The 21,043-nt window shown below is 30.1% G+C and overlaps 2 protein-coding genes and 1 long non-coding RNA gene across 3 annotated transcripts; all 3 read left to right on the top strand.

Annotated features, from left to right (window-relative positions):
• Nucleotides 1–829: 829 nt before the first annotated feature.
• On the top strand, nt 830–4,196 carry Prx2 (Peroxiredoxin 2). The gene is made up of 4 exons (XM_076304383.1): nt 830–979; nt 3,257–3,407; nt 3,480–3,788; nt 3,866–4,196. The coding sequence occupies exons 2-4, from the start codon at nt 3,274–3,276 to the stop codon at nt 4,008–4,010; spliced, it is 588 nt and encodes a 195-aa protein (XP_076160498.1). The 5' UTR covers nt 830–979; nt 3,257–3,273; the 3' UTR covers nt 4,011–4,196.
• Nucleotides 4,197–4,936: 740 nt separating this feature from the next.
• LOC143143540 (synaptic vesicle 2-related protein) lies at nt 4,937–14,046 on the top strand. The gene is made up of 10 exons (XM_076304905.1): nt 4,937–6,333; nt 6,649–6,810; nt 8,250–8,412; nt 8,598–8,719; nt 9,938–10,176; nt 12,430–12,620; nt 12,788–13,032; nt 13,214–13,373; nt 13,532–13,647; nt 13,715–14,046. Exons 1-10 carry the CDS (start codon nt 6,294–6,296, stop codon nt 13,771–13,773), a joined length of 1,497 nt encoding a protein of 498 aa, XP_076161020.1. The 5' UTR covers nt 4,937–6,293; the 3' UTR covers nt 13,774–14,046.
• A 674-nt stretch (nt 14,047–14,720) lies between these two features.
• On the top strand, nt 14,721–20,543 carry LOC143143541 (uncharacterized). The gene is made up of 4 exons (XR_012991178.1): nt 14,721–15,065; nt 15,170–15,897; nt 15,971–19,672; nt 20,128–20,543. It is a non-coding gene; the product is annotated as an uncharacterized LOC143143541 (long non-coding RNA).
• The last annotated feature ends 500 nt before the right edge of the window (nt 20,544–21,043 follow it).

The raw sequence follows: 21,043 nt of genomic DNA, 5'->3' as shown, positions 1-21,043 counted from the left end.
AGTCGGTAATATGGATTCTGCAAAGTAACAATAAAAAAAACCTAAAGTAAAAGGGCTTTTTATTATAAGTAAACTTTCTAAAAAATGGAGTTCTATTTCATCTTACTTTTGTTTTCAAAATAAGGATAAAGGATCAACAAACAAATAACACGTTTCAAACTCCCATTGGTCCATTATGACGATGTGCTCTTCTGCCAGGGATGTAGTTGCAGAATAGATCGAAATATGAGAAAAGTACAATGAACAATTGGAAAACGGATGATGGAGATTCCGTTAAAAAATTATTTCAAAAGTTGGAGTCCGCAAAAGAAATAAATAATACTATATAAATAATTAGGAACATGACTAAATTTGATTGTATCTGTATATATTCAAAGAATAGTCCTGCCAATATGGCACTGTTGCAGTCAGTAGTTCTATTTACGCGTATTCATCTTTAAAAATGAAATACAAAAATATATAATGTAATAATGTAGTTAATAACATGCTGCGGCTAACATTCGTGTTAATTCGAGTAAAATTAAGTTATGTTCATTGATGTATGATCTAGATCAGTTCATATTTTAGACAAGCCAATCAGAATCAAGAATAATTTTCAATCTGATAAGTACTCTCACATTAAACGCACATTAAAATATATAGTTAACAGAAATAATAAAAGCAGATAATATATGTTTTTTTGTACAGTTGTGAATCCTAAATATAAACAATATGTAATAATAGTTATAAAAAGACAAAATAAATAGTAATTCAGTAAATAACTGAATATATTTTCAACATATTTCAATTCGCAATAGAGGGCAGCATAGTCTACAGATGGCGTCTTCGTTTCCCAACACTAAATAGCAAGTAGACATGTATATATGTAACTTACGTTATATCGAAACCGGTGCCGGTTAGACATTTCTTTATTGGCGAGTGGATAGTTTAGGTGACGTGTCTGAACGGAAAGCTGCATTCTGCTGTTAATAAAAAAAAGGTATTATTATAGTTTCATAGAATTTAAACTGAATTTTAAACTATCTTATCTCTCTGTTTAAAGAATTTTTTGTATCTCTTATTCATTTGTTATATATGATGTATATTAGAATTAACATTAAAACAATTGCCCAAGAGCGTTGCAAAGAGTAACGCAACAGTTAATCTAAGAAATCCAAAGAATGATTGTTACTATCGTATTAAATGCAAACTCATGTTACGTAACTGAATTTTTTTTGCACTTGACCTTTTCTTGTACAATTCAGTTTTCGTTTTGGAATATTCTCAATTACACAAACATTATATTAAAAAAAGATTTTTTAAAGAGTATTATTGATTATCAACACTACTGTTCGAGATCAATCTTTCTACGCAGAAAATTGCTGTGTAATGTTCGCTTAATTTAAATGCATCACCACGTATTTAAAATTATGCTAATTCTCATTTGCAGTGTATCTTCATAATTCTTACACAATGTTTTAACATCGATGTATTTAGATTTATTGTACTTCAACGTATTTGATGTGATTGATAATCTATACAATATTTTATATAGTATTTACAATATATTTGTAAATTAATTGTAATTAAACCGTGTTGTAATGCTTGATGTATTCATAAGTAAACTTATTACTTTAGTCGATATAATATTCTGAAATTATACATTTACAGTAGTTGTGAAGGTTTTGATATGCAATAACTTTGTCTTATTCTTTGCCTAAATATTACCTTATTTCATGAATTTCATAGGTTAGATGATTTTATTTATCGATACAAACAATGAAGAATATTTATATACGTAGATATATGTAAAAAAATAATTTGTTGAAATCATTTATTAATGTAGTTACAAATAATTATTAATTTCTTTGATATATTATCTCTTATTACGTATTGTATTTCATTTATTTTTTAAATGATAGTGATCGAGAAGATAAAGTCTACTTTTCTTGCATTTTAAAATAATTTAATTTTATTAAAATGTAAAATATTATAATTTTCAACAATAATGTATAATTATATATTTGTACCGAAATTAATATTACTAATTAGATATTTATTTTTAAATAATACAGTAGATTTCTACTTATTCGGTTTTGCTTTAACCGGTCACATCTTTTTTAATATGAAAACTGTTGACAAACAACTGTTGACCAGTAGAAAAATTATTTACATATTTTATGTTTTACATTCGTTCGAATAAATGTATTTTTTGTCATATTAGACATTATCTAAATACATTGTTCTTATCTCGCTAATCTTAATTTCTATTTACTAAATTTTTAAGTGCTGGATGCCGTATTATATTTTTTGATTAATCGATCAATCGTTTATCCGGTCAGAGGTTCAGTTGAACACTCTTACGAACATTTATAAATAAGCCATGGTTATTGTCAGAAAAAGAAAATGTTATATTTATAAAATATAAATAAATATTATTTTATTAATATTTAATTGTTATAATTGGTACATTTTGAACAAAACTTATGATTTAGCGCGGACTACATTTTCGAGAGGCATCATACATGTGTTCGTATAGTTTTAGCAAACACGTTTTATGATATAAATATATACAAAAATTTTATAAATATAAAATTTATAAAATTACATCGATATATTAATATTTTTGTGAAATATCAGTCTTTCAAAACATTTTCTGATTTTCGTTTTTTTTTTTTTTTTAAGTAACCTACACATATATTTGAATTTTACCTTTACCGATCTTTTTTTGTAATTGTATGCTTGTCATGCCCAATAAAACTCTTGCTTTATTTATCAACAATAAATACTAGAGTTTTTTTGCAACAAATTTTATTTTTATACAGTGCACAATCTATTAATACAAGACCTTTTTCTTTTCTTTAAAAATGAATAATATAACAAATATTGGTGGTTTTATTTGTATCTTTTATGATTCCTTTTATTTCATTTTTTTTTTTTTTTTATATTAATCATTTAGCCAATGTATAAGAGGTGTCATATAAATTAAAGTTTTTATTTTAAATTAAATTCTATGATTCCATCTAGGCAATTGATCTCATTAGAAAACAGTAATGAAGATGTTCAGATTTACAAATTTTGATTATTGAACTATTGAACTTACGCAAGCATTACACTGATAGATAATAGTTGGCAATATAAGCCTAATCATAAATAAATAATTAATCTTATTAAATTAAAAATATATTTCTAATATTTTATCAAGTTATACATAAAAGTTATATGACATTAAATTAATCAAATTTGATTTTGGTAATAAGATTTTTTGGAATTACAGGAATCTAAAGCAACATCATGCCAGTCCCAGCACTTCAGAAACCAGCTCCTGCTTTCAGTGGTACTGCAGTTGTGAATGGACAATTTAAAGATATTTCTCTTTCTAATTACAAGGGAAAATATGTTGTTCTATTCTTTTATCCATTAGATTTGTAAGTATGCAATCTGTCACTGTACTTGTTAATGATATATTGGGTAATGACGTGTAATATCTTATTTTACAGTACATTTGTTTGCCCAACTGAAATAATTGCTTTCTCTGATCGTGCTCAAGAATTTGAGCAAATTGGCTGCAAACTCATTGCAGCATCAACTGATTCTCACTTCAGTCACTTAGCATGGGTAAATACACCACGTAAACAGGGTGGTCTTGGTGAAATGAATATTCCCCTTCTTGCTGATAAAAGTACTAAAATTTCACGCGACTATGGTGTACTTGACGAAGAGAGTGGTGTTCCATTCCGTGGTCTCTTCATCATAGATGATAAACAAAATCTACGTCAAGTTACTATCAATGATCTTCCAGTGGGCAGGTAAGTTACTTTATAAAATAATATTTTTTAAATATAATTAGTGATGATATTTTTGTAATCAATTTAATTATTTATAGATCTGTCGACGAGACTTTGCGCTTGGTTCAAGCATTCCAATTTACTGATAAACATGGAGAAGTATGCCCAGCTGGCTGGAAACCAGGGAAGAAAACAATGGTACCCGATGTTGTTGCTTCAAAGGAATATTTTAAGGATTCGTAAATGAAGTCAATAAAAAATATTCATTCATTTTCTTATCTCATTCATGTTTATTATATTTTATTCATTATTAAAAACCAACTGTAATTCCATAATTATATATATTACTAAGGTATTAAAATTAGTGGTATCTTAAATATCAACTATTTTAATTTCTTACAATAAATAGATGTATTTTTTATGCCTCAAGTGTTAATACTATTCATTTAAATACAGTATATTTTATTATGTATTTGAGTTTACATTCGATCAAAATTATGTATTAATTTTGGGAGAAGGTTTTGCTACTTTGATATATGATTATTTAATCGAATTGTAATAAACACACAGTTTAAAGTATACATAGTACAAAATAGTCTACCATGACAAGAAATGAAACGTTCCTTTACGGAATATTATAGAGTAAAAATGTCTAATTACAAAGTATACCTACAATATTGTATAACTCAAAAATATCAAATGGACAATAAAGCAACAAAACATGCGTAAAGCATTTGTAAAAAATGTTGTTAATTACTTGTACATGACAAAGGTAATTAATCAAATTTTGATTTGAAAATATAAATAATAAAAATGAACCACATTTTAGATGTCCATTTAAGGTTTTACAAAATAATTTACAAAGAATGCTGAAAGAAAATTCGAGTTTATCATAATTTATTACTAATCTGAGTGATATTAAGCTTCTCAAATTTGTTTTCTAGTATACACTTTTAGATATTACACAAATTGTTGAAAAACGACTGAGCCGATCGCTCATTTATATTTTCTTATTTATCATAATACAAAAATGTTTTTGAATAAACTTATTACTAGACTGCAAATTTTATATATTTATGGTATGTGCAAATATAAAAAGCATTTTAAACGTGTGTAGAATATATGCACTTACACATAATGAAATAATATATTACTTTATAAAGTATACTTTGCATACATTTTACACACTTTTTCCATATTAGTATACGCCATAAATATACGAAATCTGTAATCTCTTCATTACTGAAGACGAAAAATAAGCAGTGAACAATAATGTATAGGAGAAAACAGTATATTATAAACCTGGAACATTAATACCAATAGGGATAAAGCCTGAATTTCATTAAAACACGCAGTTACATCTAATATATACAAGACTAAAGAGACCTAGTTATAAGATCCAGTTATAATTTCACACTAAGATTATTTTGCTACTGAACGTAGTCTCGAATTCAAATTCATGGCTATATCTAGATTCTCGAGGAAACGAACAAAATATCGAAAGTATGAATGGAAATAGTTTTCTAAATTTCATCCATAAATGCAAATTATAATTTTCATACTTTTTATTAGATTCGTATAATAGTACTGCCCAATGGATTGACGATACTTTCTCGATGAAAATGAGTCCTCACCTAAAGACGCACGTATTTCTGGAATTCAGAAGTTATTCGTATTACGCACAATTAAAAATAGTCTGAAGGAGGTATTTGAACTCATTTTCATCGGGAAAACGCCACCAATCCGTTGATAGTAATCTTATAAAGATACGGTGAATAATACATAAATTTTAATTTTCATTATCGAATGAAATCTGACTTATCGTATTCTACTGTCAACCACGGTACAGCACGAAAGATCACTCCTGTTGATTAAGAATGAGAAAGTAAGAGAAAGGTTAATAAAGGTTTTATTGGTACAGAGAAATCGACGATTCGACCACTCTCTATAAAATCAGGTTCGTTAGCCTAGATAACTCAAACAAACTAACAATAAACCTGCAACGATACTATAAGAGTGAAGGTAGGCTGAGACGTCACTCAGGAGACACTGATTCCAAACGGCCATTTTAGTTTGCGTCAATCGTGGTACTTGGATATGTATGTAGGGTAACGTAATACTATATGCAACAGCTAACTTTAAAAGCTTACCAAAGATAAAGAAATAGTTCTTTTCTCATCAAAACCAACGACCAAATTGACGAATATTATTCATCTGTGAATAATTAAATATCTATAAAAGTTTAACGTTTTGTAATTACAGTAAAAAAGGAACTATGTTTAATTATATTCATCTTATGTCGCGATGCCTTGTGGTAATAATCTCTAGTGCTTGAAGTTTGTAATTATCAAGTGACACGAGGTTTCGAGATCGGCTCAATTTTGACGATATTAAATGGTCAAAGAACGTTAAAATCGTTGGATTTATACAATTACAAATAATACGATATGTGTACATTTCAGAGGATATTGCAACATAGTAAATGTTGTGTCGTTGATCACTATTAGTAATTAAATTGTGCAATGTATGATGACCAATGACTGCGAAACCATCATAGACAAAACAGGTTAAAAAGTTTATTGAATACTTTATAAAATTGCAGTAGACGAAATAATGTTTTTCGGTTATATTAATTTTTAGTGAAATACATCTCAACACGTACGTGTATCAGTGAATCAATAGATTTGATCAGTTTATTGTATCTACCATGATCACTTGGATACATAAATTTCTCTATAGTGTACAATAATTTTAGTAACTTAGAATACTCTGCAAATTACTGGAATATGTTTACTTATTATTGTTAGTTGACACAGTATAAAGAATTCTCGCGTTGCTTAACAAAATGAATAGCCTCTGCAAAAATATAACTTTCTTGCAGGATGGGGATCGTGTCATTATTTTATCATCGGATTATGCGGTCTGTGCGCGTTCGCGGAAGCTTGTGTGTTTCCACTTATTCTAGTTGCAGTTCCACTTTTGGCATGTGATTTGAATCTAAGTACAAGCCAAGCGACTACTCTGCACGCTACACTGTCCTTCGGTATATACACAAAGAGTATATAATACAGTAGTTCACGCATTTAAGTAACAAAATTGAACTCGTTCAATTTTGAGTTCACTCGAAAACGGGATAGATGGTTTATTTTATCGCGTTGAACTCTTTTGTACCGTTTGAAAAAGTAGAAAAAATGAGGTACGTTGAGAGTGAGCACGATACAGCAACAATAAACGAGTCTCCTACTATATCCACTCGATAGCCATAACTTCAAAGAAGTGTGGTACTTATATCGGTGTGTTAACCACAAGGAAAAATTAAAATATTCTTATACTCTTTATTATTTTTATATACTCTATATACTCTTATACCCTTTACGAAATTATTATCAATCGATTGTCACAACTTCCCCGATAAAAACAAGTTGAAAATGGTAAACATTCGATATCCACAATTTATGGTTTAGCTAACCTTAATACGAATCCTACAACAAACTCTAAACATTCTTTTTATAGATCATTTCCAAATTGTTTTTATAATTTTATTACTTACACGAGTAAAAGGAATTCTCTTGCATAACGTTATATTAGAGTATAAAGAACAAAATAAAATTTGTGTTTATTTATTTTTACGTCTTAGTGTAGTTTGAGGTGTTTCATTTTATCTACCTTTCTTTTTAAATTATAGGTACTCTCATATTTTAATAATTCTCGTAGCAAATTGCCCTCCGATTATCATAAAGTGCATTCTCAAAGAAAAATGCTCGAAGTGACCGCCATCACTTTAATAGAACCTTTTAGACGTCCTCTCGTTGACCTTCTGATACATTCGAAAATTCCGTGTGCCGCGATAAAAATAAGTTTTCGAAACGAGCCAGTATCCTGCGAACCTTTATGTATTGTTTCGAATGTTTACCTATCTGGCAAATGTCTATTAAGAAACTGTTCCACGTCCAGGCGTTTCGCCAAATAGTTACATTCAGCATGATCGTACATTGAATGTGTATCTGTCATTTTTGCATTTGTATAACGTACCACTAACACTTCGAATAAAAGCTGTCGCAGAACTGAATTAGAAGTTTCAGGCGCGTACTGTTCTCATTCAGAAAATGAATTGAAGTGGATTCAGAGCATGTTACGAAAGTGTTTACAAGTCACCGATAAGGTCGTGGATGATGTATAACGCGATCATAGTATAGTAAACAGCCGAGTTATAGCTAAGCTCCGTATAATAAATAGGTATTGGTTACTTACGTTGTTATATCTGCCTACGTGCTCGATATAAATTGTACAATCAGACATACATATGTAGATGTACATATTTCCGAAAATATATATGTACATTGATTTGAAAAAAATGAATATATGGCATTAAAGAAGGAAGAATCCTTAAAATTTCTTAAAGTACACATCTTGGAAGAGTAACTTTACTTTTTTCTCTATTGGAATAAACAATTTTGGCAAACAAATTCATTTTTCAAATAGGAACAACTTTAGGAGCGTTTTTATTTGGAATAATAATCGACGCAAATGGACGTAAAGGATCAATTCCTGTTACCATGGTCATGATGTTTTGCGCTTCGATTATTTTGTCCTTTGCGCAAAGTGCTTTCCTTATAAACATATCGTTGTTTATACTTGGATTAGGGTAAGTTTTCCTCGACGGTTGTCCATGAAATCAAATATACGGTACAAAAACATGAAATACTTCGTTACGATTATATTTTCTGTTAATGTTTCAAAACAACATTCTTTAACAAAATACGCTCGACAACCGTACAAAATATAAATATATTAAATTACAAATTCAGTTTGTTCGTGTATACCTTTTAGGGTAGCTGGCAACAACGTGGTTCTAAGAGTTTATTTGATTGAATTGTTGCCAATGAAACAAAGGGGGAGGTGCATGATTATTTTGGATTTATCGGAAGTTATTGGCTACATATCAGCTCTAGGTGAGTATCGTAAACAAACATCGTTTATACTTCATCAAAGTAACTGGAAGGTGCTAAACAAAACCACGTGACCGCAGTAGATTCTCATTGGTTTGTGTCCAGGAGTGTATCTAGTGTACTAAAGGGAATTAATAAGTTGGCAAATGATAAGTTTTCGATGATAACACAGATACAACATTAGGGTAGTCTAAGAAAACATAAAAATTATAGTTCCTGAAAATTGTAATTATTTAGTTCATCCCGATAAATATGAGTCCAACGATATTCCTTAGACTCACCAATTTACCAGTTCCCCATAATGAGTCCAAACACCGTTTGTGGGATCTGTGTGTGCTTTAACACTAGAACTACCAATAGATTTTGGTATATTAAGGTATTCTTCATACGTATCTCAGGAAAATCGACGATTGAGGAAAAGGAGGAACCTATGAGATTGATTATATGTATAGAATAACATAAGTTATAACGTACTTTGAAAATATGCTATGGAATTTCAAAGAAATTTCTTTGTAAAAACAGTTGGTAAATCTAATGTTAATACCCACCTTTCTTTTATTAACCTTTACACTGCAGAACTGTAAAACGGTATACTACTATTTATGATATATATATATATATATATATATATATATATATATATATATGTACATTGATATATATATATATATATATATATATTACTATTTTTACAAAGAAATTTCTTTGAAATTCCATAGCATATTTTCACATATATATATAACGAGTACGAATTCTATTATAATATACAATACTTGTATCTCTTCGAGGGCAAAGGTCTCTTCGGTTTCGAGCTTGCTTGAGGACACGTGGCTTTGTTTAACACTTTCTAGGACCTCACTGAACAAAATACATCAAGCCTTGATTTGTGTGAAAGTCATTCGATTGCTCGACACGGTCGCTAGCACGTTGATTCTCGTGTGTGATCGATATTATACATGCACGAGAGTGATGCATTTTTAACTCGTTAACTCACGGGAACGTTAATTATTGAAAATATTTCATTGGCATTGTTTAATACATTTTATTTGTACGTCACTTCGAAGATAGATTACGTTACACAGAATTGCTACAAAGTGTAGCGTGGCACTTAATGGAATTGTTACTAATCAACTGTTGGTAGCGAACACGTTCGAAGACTTGTTTCCAATTAAAAATCGAAGACATTAAATTCGTCAAATATGTGTTTGCAATTATTAACAGGACTCTCGTGGGTATTGATGCCTTCGATAATACGATTTCAAAATAAAAAATTTCGACCGAATTCTTGGCGAGTCCTTACAGGATTAGGAGGTATCCCAAACCTAATCATGGCTTGTATAGTCAGTTTGTTACCCCCAAGTCCTAGATATTTGCTTTTCCGTCGCCGTCAGGGAGAAGCGCTCACAGTACTTCAGCAGATGTATGCAATTAATAACTCGAAGCACGCCGACACTTATTCAGTATGACAATTCCGTACTATAGTCGGAACAGAAGATTTTGGCGGCTCAAGGTCATTTACTTGATAGAGAATCGGTCACATCACTTTCATGCGTCTCGCTTTCAAGCGACAATTCATTACTGGACTCAAGTGACGGAATCTAAGGGAAATGAAAATTTTTATATTCGTCATTACATCATTGTGAGAATATTATCAATGTATTGGAAATAAGTCTAAATACGATCTTTCTCGAAGTATTATTTATTGTACGCGGTTGAAAGTTTTTCAGAAATGATTGATAAATAATTTCGAAATAATAATAAGTAATTAAAAATAATCCGAACGAGATTGTATTTGGATTTCCTTTCATCGGGATAACCTCGTCAATACGTTAATATTCTCGTCGGAATGTAATGGTAAATATAACAAATTTTATTTAACATTAATACTTGACACCGATATTTCTGCATCATTGTTTAAAATTTTCGGCAATCGAGCTCGTGTTGCTTTATTTTCACTCATTCTTGATGCATACGAATTATATACGGTTAGGTATTAGCCCTAGATAAAAATCACTATCTATCTCGCTGTCAAATGTATAACGTTTTTTGATTTCGTCATTTGAAAACAGAAATTACTGTACGCGAATAAAGCGATTGTCGAGCTTTTTTTTCGCACTGCTATTGGAGTTCTTTCACTTTAACGAGGAACTAACAAGATAAATACAGTATGGTAGAAATGATCGTTGAATAGCTTCGAGCAATCAACACTTTTTGCTCCGACTATAATGGTTTCTTGTATTATTACTCATAATTTTAGACAAGATATTCCATTTCACTTGATCATTTTAGACGCTTTTGTTGTCGATGAATATAAGAGAAAATGTCTACAAAAGAAATTTTGTTAAGACTCGTTACTCTTGAAAGGATTGCACGTACTATATTCTTATTGGAATAGTATATTATAAAATAGCAATATGTATATATAACAAATGAAGCGGTTTCTCATATTTTTAAATACACTCGCAATGTAACGAACGAATTTGAAAATATTTATGGTTGAATACTCTCAAAGGAATTATTTTTCTATTATTAATAAAGAAATTATCGGAGAGTGCTTTTGTTTGTTTCTTTAAAAAAAGTTTCAATGTTTGTGATCATTATTTTGAACATTTGACAACAGACAAGTTAAGAACAGATTTGTCTTAAAAGTAATATTAAAATTGATTCAAGGAGCATACCTTTCTATCTAACGTTATTCAAAAACTGTGTTGTTATTATGATTTCCTTGATGTTAGTTATAATATTTTGTAAATGAAAATATGTATACTTTTATTTAATCGAAGCACTCTGCAGTCTCATAAATTATTGTCTTAAAATGAACATGTCATCATAATTCGTACAAAATAATTATTCATCGAAAGACATTGTTTCCTATCATTAACAATAGAGATATTCAAGGTATTTGAGCAAAATGGATATCTTGTTCTTTAAATGATCCGAAAAGTTCGTGTTCCTTTAGATAGTGAAAGCAATGTTTATATTCCAGTAATACCAGCATAATGACTTTCTCAAAAAGTTTTTCATATTTTTATAGTTCCGTAATACCATATTGAAAAAATACATACTTCGATGAAAATTAAAATTTATATATTCATCATTATATATCTCCTTGAAAACATTAGCAATGGATTGGCAAGATTTTTTCAATGGAACGAAGTTCAAACACGATCTCGTTCACAGTATTTTCAATTATATCTAACTGAAAGTTTTTCAGAAATGATTCGGTTAATGTAATATCAAAAATTGTTCGAATATGGTTGTATTTGTACTCATTTTTGTCGAGCTAATATCACCAATCCATTGATAATATTCTCATAAAAATATCATGGAAAATATAACAATTTTTATTTTGCATTATTGTCGACGTATCGATACATCACGTGCATAAAATCGTTTCAAAACTTTGGCCATTGAGCGCGTGTAATGCAAAACTCGGTTGTTGCTTTATCACACTCCCAGGATAAAAAATATCAACCCAGCTTTCGAATGAACCCTCAATATCGACTTTATCATTTGCAAGCAGGAATTATTGTAAATATATAGCTTTATACAGAGACGAATTTTAAAATATGCTCATGAAATATTAATTTTCAACTACTGCAAACGTTAATTATTCTTTGTCGTAGATTGGTCAAGTTTTGCTTCCATAGTGACGCGAACTTTTCGATCGACTTTATAAAATTAATATATATTACACCATCCTATTATTTCAGTTAAGAAATTTCGATAATTGCGTTGAACCTGATGACGAGGTTGAAGATGATCAAAACAGTCGATACAATTTTCTGAAAGGGATGCAAACGTTTTTTAAAAAGTCGTATAAACAAATTCGAAAGTTATTCAATCCACGATTTAAGCGTACTACAATGTTGGGGATTTGCATCAGTTTCTTACAAGTTCCTGGGTAACAAATATTTTTCTGATAATTGAAAATACTCCTCGACAGCCGTAAAAGTATAACGATGTTTTTTAAGTTTTGGAAAAGTATTTACCGTTTCATATTTTCTCGTAATATGTTCGTTAATTTCACAGTTAGAACGTGCTTTAATTTAATTAATTAATAATAATTAGAATCGTTTGGTTGGCGTTGTGGAATACTCGATTACTTCAGGACATGGAGAAGCTCGAAAGTGCAACAGAAAAAGATTCTATGTGTACCGTCACTGTGCAGAACATGGCATTGGGGTCTTTGCACGAGTGTAAAGAAGTTGATTCCGAGAGTTTCAGGCTTCTTTTGTATTTATCCTTGAGCTACTTATTGGGAGAAGTCTTGTTGCTAGCTGGAATCGACGTCGTTGGTAGAAAAATATTTCTAGGTAAATTTTATACAATATCTTGCATGTTACTTTAATGTATTCCAGAGTTATTGATTGTGTGCTCCAAATAGCCCTAGTTAATCTAGTTCCGATACGTACTAAATGCATTGTAAAATGTTACTCTGAAATAATCAAAACCTGTTAAGGTACTACTGCTACTCTTTTTTTCTTTCATTTTCAGTGTTTGCAGGAGTAATGGGTGCAGCAGCGTCACTTATTTTATTATTTGCAGTTCACAGCTTAGTACTACTCCTCCTTTCGTTGATCATACTAACGACATACATAATTGGTCGTACAACGATTTTGCTACTGTTACTGGAAAATTATTCCACTGGCTTGAGGTCAGTTAGACAAATGTCTATTTTAAATTCAAATTTATGTATTTATGTATATACATATTTATCTTGAAGAACTGATCCGAAATTTTTTATTAATTTACTTACATAATTCACATTTTTATTAATTACACTTTTTTCAATTAAATTAAGTTTATTTTTAGGGGAACAATAATCGGATTAACAAGAATACTTCCATATTTAATTGCCTCTTTTATGAAACAATTTTTGCACGTACAATGCTTTTACAGTATCATTTTTGTGTCCGGGATATTTTTGGGTTAGTAAAAGAAATATTAAATTCGGCGTTAAAATTTGAAATTAATTTAATAATATAACGACTATAGGCGCAGCCGTTGCAGGATCACACATGCCTGACGTAACTCGATTACCGATGCAGGAGTAACTCGATTGCATTTTTATTCTTCTCCGTAATCTGAAATAAATTTGGCAAATTACAAGTAATCTTACACGCACAACAGTTGCATTTGTACGCGGTGGTGCACAGATTTATTAGATTTGTACAAACGTTTTGCTCGAATTTAAAATTATATTTGAAGCTGTATTTAGAATACGATTTATCAAGTTCAGAAATAAATACACAACTAAATTACATAAATAAATTCGATTGCCAAGCATTTCACTTTACAATATAAATAAGAAAAGTGGTGTTATTGCATTTCGTTAAAAAAGTATGGAGTAAGGTAAGATAAATTTACCTATTTCGACAGCAATAAATATTTCGTAAATTTTTTAAACAAACATTGCATAGTATTGGAGAAGGTATATAATATAATAATTACTATAATAATTACTCAAATTTACTATAATAAAACTATAATAATTACTTGTGGAAAACGAAAAATGCATGGGAAAAGTTTGATACACAAATGTGTACTAACTTTAATTTATTCTGCTAATTCGTGGAAAGTCCAAATCTGTTATTTAATACAAGTATCATTATTTCTATTTTTATTCCAATAACTAATTTAACATGATTTGCATTTATGCGAATTGTTAACTAATGAAAGAAGAATCCTTGATTCGTTTTTCTTGTATTCGTCGATAAGTTCTTGGGTTAATTCAAACATAAAATCATTTCTGGATATTTTTGAACTGGTGTACTCTTTGTATAATATCCAAGAATTTATTATTACTAAATATTGCAGGTCAATAGATCAATCCTTTCAAAGTAAACGACAATTCTGTATTGCAGTAATGTAAGTTACTTATGTTAAATACATTGCTTCTGATCAAATCAAAGATTATCTAATCGTATTGCTTCAGTGTGTAAATATTTACCGTTGTTCAGTATCAGTACGATAACCGGGAAAATCAGTTCGATAATTTAGAATAGTGAACATTCTACTATTCTAACGTGAAGATAACGAGCATACATTTTGTGTATGGTCGTGCTAATGTAAACGCATCAACAGTGTGTTATTTATATATAAAAAAATATGTCAGCCACAATATTGTTTAATAACGTTTGGTATATTTGTTTAAAATACTTCGTTAACGTCTGCACGAAATTAATTCTTGTGTGACCAGGTTTAAGGATCGTGAGAGATCTACTTTTAAATTTGAAAATGTGGATAAAAATTGAAACTAGAATGATCGAATTGTCGAGAAAGTTTGTATCGACTTCTAATCGATAGCGTTTGAATTATTGAGGTATTTTCATGATTCAAATATTAGGTGAGTATGAATAGGTTACTCGAATACAGTAAATCATCAACTTATCGTATTAAGTTGAATACCGTGCAAGATAAATTATGTGAAATAAATATGATGTATTGTAGGAAGAAAGAAAGTTTACTTCTGGGTATAAAAGTATGTGGTATCATGAGAAATATGGGCAATGAAGCTGGTTAACAAGAAAGATCTGTCCTAATCAAATTAATATTTCTATCTTTCTATAATACATTCGATAGAGTCTGACTTTCAAAAGTTCATCAAAGTTATACAGATTCAAATACATATTTTTTTATGGAGAAAAGAATAAGAGGAACGAAAATATTATCTAATAATATTGTGCCTCTCACTGACATCAGTGAGACCATAATCGTGAATCTACGAATTTGTGTAATACGAAAACTTACTGTAATTGATCAACTATTAGAATATTCTGTGCAGTTATCGAGTATCTGGATAATTATTGAAAGCGTTATTCCACGTGAAATTGAACTCTTTGAATAAAATTTCAGAGTATCGTTTCAATTTTGGCAACATTTTTGAATGATTGATTTATCTTTGTAATTGTTTGAAAAATAGTGCTGTCTTTCCATAAATTATAACTTTTCAAATGCAAAAATTCTCTCAATTTAAAAGAAATTACCTTTAATCGTTCGTTTTGTAATTATTTTCATAAAGTATGATCTTTTTGAAAAATTTGAATAAAGCGAGAATGTAGTTTTATTTATTCTCTTTACCGACGCATCTTCAAAAGTACTGTCACTTAAAAATTGATCATTTGCAAATTAATCGAGGTTAACGCTGGATGAACGAATAAAAAAACTTATTCGGTTCAGTGAGTACTGTTACAGGTTTCAATGATCTTTGAAATACATATCGAGGTATTCTTAAAGTGATTTTTATTTCAGGTAACACTCGAATTGTTCGTTGGAATCGATTCAAGTGCGTAATCCTTGATCGAGTGAAGGGGATACACGTACAATGCCAGCGTTATGACAACACGTGCAATGTTACGTCTTCGAGTATCTTCTGGTATTGGTGATTTGCGATAAGCTGTACATTTTAATTCTCGAAAGAGGAAAAAATGATGTGGCGTTAAGTCACCGAGGCAGAAACTGACCATGACATTTTTCCACTCTGACCAATACAATAATTACTGAACTGTTTCCGCAATCTTCACGATATGACGTGTGACGTACTTGATGTGCGGAATATGCACGTAACCAGCATATTGGTATCACATAAATGGGCTTAATTTAGCGAAGGAAATCTTTTCAATGAAAGTGACAGTACTTTTGACAAAAAAGAGAAGTATTCCTATCTAGTCAATTAATAAAATACATTTACGTTACACCAGACATTTAGACTAGATTGCCACTGATGATCAATACGACTAAGTCGATATGAATTTTTACTGAACGATAAATTAAAACGGTATTTTCTAACTGTTTTAACGCTACATCGACTTCGTTTTTCATTATTAATGCTACGAGTTTTAATTCTTCAGTGAATAACCGGGTACCCTATTCATATTTTGTTTAAAATTTGTTCGATTTTATCTCAACAATTCTACGTTGATTTCCGTTATCAAAATAAAATATGTATGGAGCAAGTCTACGAGGACTTCAAATACATTTGTACGTTTGTTCAATAACTGAGGTACCAGGAGTACTCATATAAAGAAAGCTGTAGTTAGGTGGATTGTAAATAGGAGCACAAAAACATTTTACATGTGAATTGTACAAAATGTAAAAATTTTTATTGAAAACGTTTAGTTAGTAATTTATAACGAAAGGTCACTCCTGTTTCATAGAAATCAATACTATATTCCGTTATATATATTATACTATTTTTTTTCCACTTGTATCTCGTTGCAAAGGTAGAAAAAAATATTGTGACTGATCTATTTAACATATGCTCGATTACTAATTTAGTGGAAAAACGTTTTGTTATTTATACAGTTTGAATAACGTTCCTCAATGATTGGTACACATAATTCTTTTCTCAATTGTAAAAATAAACAGACGTTTTTCTTTTCGTCATATTATTATTACCGGTATATAGAATATTCGAAAATACGTGGGCATAACTTCAAAGACAAATTCAACACGTTAAAATAAAAAGAAAAGTTCAGATAAGCATATGTCAGGTATAATCTTATTCCCGAATTACAGCTGGTTTTATACCACACTGATTGTTCAATTATTTTCACAGAAATTGTTCCTCAGTGAACACTTTTGGCTCGAATGCAAGTTTATTAAACGTTTTATTATAGACCTCTTCTTCCGCTCAAAAGTACCAGTTATTATTCGAATTCATTGCCAACTCTCTTGAATATGCAATCGGAGTACCTCAACGTTATCCACGTTGTGATGTGAACCAAAGATTTTAGGTGCTTCTCACAAATAGAAATCCAGAGAATTTAAGTTTAGCGATAGAAGTGACCAGTTAATTGGCCCCACCGATCTATTTATTAGATTGTTTCGGAAAGTCGTTTTATTTTTTTTTTGGTAAAGATGAAACACGACTTTTTAAAGTGTATAAACATTTTATTAAATTATATATTCTCCATTTTGGAAAATGGCTTTCCGAACAACCCAATATTTACGAAGATCGAATATGAGACAAGAAACATTATTTATAAACGGTTGAAGGAAAAGATCTGTTTGTTATAGATTACTAAAAGACAAAAATGGTTGCAACTGAGAAATAAAGCCATACTGAGCATCTGTTTATATAAATTTTTGTTCTTATTTTAGTATAATGAGTTCACTTCTGAATTCATACTCACATGTTTTGAAATACCATGTACATAAAATAGACAGCAAGAGCAATAATATCGAGTATTTTTGAAAAGAAAGTTGATACAAATCTGTTAGTATGTTTATTGCATCGTTCTAACATTTTCTTCATTATGTCTGCGTCACATTTGTTTCTTTTGTGAAATTGAACAGTTATAGATTTACTTTTCGATTCAGAAAGGACGGTATTTGTATACATCGTAAATAACAATGTGACAGCCTTATCGACACAAAGAATATGTGTTTCCTCAAAGAATATAGAAGTTTTCTTCCATGAATCCATAAATTCTACATTACGTAAAGGTTTCGTTTATCGTTTTGTCAAAGATAATCGTCCTTGTTGAGAGTCGAGGACAGTACGCATATGTGCAAATCATAGTGATCCATTATATCATAGTTGGGAGTAGATTTTTCTAAAATCTCTATAAATAGTATGTGATGTACTATAAAAATGTCAAGAGTTTCGGGAAAATATGTGAATAAAATCGTAGCTGTACATCTAATTTATTCAAATGAGACGCTTGGACCACACTGGTGCCTTGGTCATTGAACAACCGTGAACATTTTGGTTATTAATACAAGGGTTATTTGAGACGAAGAATTCATAGAAAATTAGGGGATTTATTTTCAAGAAAAGTGTAGAATAGCATAAATATAGTACATGAAAAAATAATTAAAAATATCCAAATAATTATTTAAATAAAGATTTATTTAAAATGATTTGAATAATCCATTAATACAAGTTTAGTTACATCGTTGTCTTGTCGAGACTTCTGAATTGCATCGTTACTAGAAAAAATACTAATAATACTGTTTTGTTTCTTTGTTTTTTATGCATCCAAATAATGTGAAGTGTCGATTCATTAATATTTTTGAACGATACTTTAAGGGGTTACGTACATTAGATGGGTTAAAAATATCGATTTTTCAAATATACGTTTTTTCGATTGCATATTTAAATTATATACAGTTCAAATTTTATTGAATAATTCGTAAAATAGACGAAGTTATAGACTATCATAGACAGGTATCTCACCGGACTCTTCGTGCTCCGATCGAATCCTCCGCGCCATATGATCGAGATATTCAAATAAACAAAAACAAATGCATTGGTCGTGTTCAAAAACGTATGGGTACAAAACTTCGATAATGTGTAAAGAAAAACAAAGGTTTCGGTGATCGAAAAAGTTGACTGGGAATATGATAGATAAATTATAAATTATAGTTTGGCTATTGAAGGAATGGTGACTCGGTTGAGAAAATGAAAAATGCAATTTAGGCCACATTTTACCATTGTAATTCAATGGATCGAAATCCTCAACACATATTCTGTCCTGAAGACGTTAATTCGTGATGCACTTGGCAAAAAGCTAAAGCATAGGAGACTATAAACACCAATAACCACTATACAAAAAAGACATTTTCTTCTGAGGTCCTAACGATAATAAAACCTATATATGAAGATCTGAATCAGGACAAACTGTTAAAACGTTAGAGTGCATACGCGCAAAACAACTATGAAAGTTTAAATAATTTGATCTGGAAAATTACACTGATGGAAGTACATAGTGGCTCAAATATAGTTGAAATTGCTTTAAATATTGCTGCATGTAATGATGATACCAAATCATTATTGAAAACAATGCAGGTAATGGGTATTGAGATCGGCTGAGTTTGGCAGAACCTGTTACCGAGAGTTTTACCAAAGAGGCCAGAATTATGTCAACAAAATTAAAAAAAGATCAAATTGAAGCTTTAACATCCACAGAAGGAGAGTTATACGAGCCCGGAATAAATCATTCAATCTAAGTATGAAAACCAAACAATTTCTTATGTAGGCATCCATGATCTAAACTTTAAACACCCAAAATGGGTGCCCAAAATATCTTGAGAACTATTGAACCAATCTTGTTGAAATTTTACACAGAGTTTCTTTGTACAATTATCTAGTAGTTGTCGTAGGATTTTTTTTGTTTTAAATTATAGTTTTCTTTTTATGAACCAAAAAGCCACGTTTTTTCAGTAGAAAATCATACGTCCATATTTGAACAGTCACTGTTTCATGAAAAATTAATATTTAAAAAATCATCTACAACAAAAACTTCTCTTTTTTTATGCACTTTAATAAAATTTATTTATTTCTTGTTTCAAATAAATATTCTAGGAGATATTATGGGCACCGTGGAAGTCTTTACCACAAAACAACCTCTACAAAACATCTTTGACGAGACGTATTATTGAACATTTTTAAATGGAATTTACAGGAAATGTACGTGAAACTATATACTATAATATGTAGATGAAACTTTTTAAAGAAAATACTATTTTCATAAAAAAAAGGAACAGTGAAAATGTACCCAACTTTTCCTACCACTAGGTGCATGTAGTCTTTTCCGGATATAATAAAAATATGATAAAAAACTAAACAAAATATAAAACATGTATTATATGTTTACTTGGAAAGTGAATATAGGAAAAGGGTGAAAAGGATACGAAGGACAAAATTATTAACCGAAAGAGAAAATCTACATGCTGTTCTGGTATATGAAAATAATGGAAAAATATTATTTGCAAATTGTTCGTGGTGTATACATGTAATCATCTCCTCTAATTAAAAAGAAAGTTACAAATTTGATGGTAATTTGCTTGTTAAAAATTTCAATAAAAATTACAAATTAGCCCTTTATTAGTTTGTACTAATTAGAAATTCATCAATATCGTAATAATTTATTTCCTATCTTTTCCCATTTGTTATGATTAGAAAATAGTAGTTTTATAGCTCTCGAAGTTTGTTTATCTACACCAACGACAAAACACTAGTACTAACAAGTACAATAGATATATCGTAGAACTATTCCTGAGCATTAAAAGTACAAGAGAATAGATTTCAGCTACGCGTGGATTAAAGGCGAAATACTCAACGAACGGAAACGTATTCGCGAACACCGTAGCTGAAGGGTGAAATCTAAAAGAAAGTAAAAAAAAAAAAAAAAAAAAAAATTTTAATTTATTCAAATCGATGAAGTAGCGTCCCCTCGTTTACTGTTCGTGGAACGTGCCTCGGTATAAGAAAACACTCGGTCGGTTTCGTGCAATTCCGCAGAAATTCGAACGCGAGCAGCGACGTTGCGCAAAGTATAATAGTATCGGCATCGTCGAGTCTGAACTTCCGACGCGTAT

Source organism: Ptiloglossa arizonensis, chromosome 2 (assembly GCF_051014685.1).
Source record: "Ptiloglossa arizonensis isolate GNS036 chromosome 2, iyPtiAriz1_principal, whole genome shotgun sequence".
NCBI lineage: Eukaryota > Metazoa > Arthropoda > Insecta > Hymenoptera > Colletidae > Ptiloglossa > Ptiloglossa arizonensis.
This window is presented reverse-complemented; position numbering and strand designations above follow the sequence as displayed.

Bases quoted from the DNA above. Each gene is read 5' to 3' on its own strand.
- Prx2 (XM_076304383.1), top strand. From the start codon at position 3,274: ATGCCAGTCCCAGCACTTCAGAAACCAGCTCCTGCTTTCAGTGGTACT. The intron at 3,408-3,479 runs GTAAGTATGCAA...CTTATTTTACAG, and splicing joins TTCTTTTATCCATTAGATTT to TACATTTGTTTGCCCAACTG. The intron at 3,789-3,865 runs GTAAGTTACTTT...AATTATTTATAG, and splicing joins AATGATCTTCCAGTGGGCAG to ATCTGTCGACGAGACTTTGC.
- LOC143143540 (XM_076304905.1), top strand. From the start codon at position 6,294: ATGATGACCAATGACTGCGAAACCATCATAGACAAAACAG. The intron at 6,334-6,648 runs GTTAAAAAGTTT...ACTTTCTTGCAG, and splicing joins AACCATCATAGACAAAACAG to GATGGGGATCGTGTCATTAT. The intron at 13,033-13,213 runs GTAAATTTTATA...TTTCATTTTCAG, and splicing joins TGGTAGAAAAATATTTCTAG to TGTTTGCAGGAGTAATGGGT.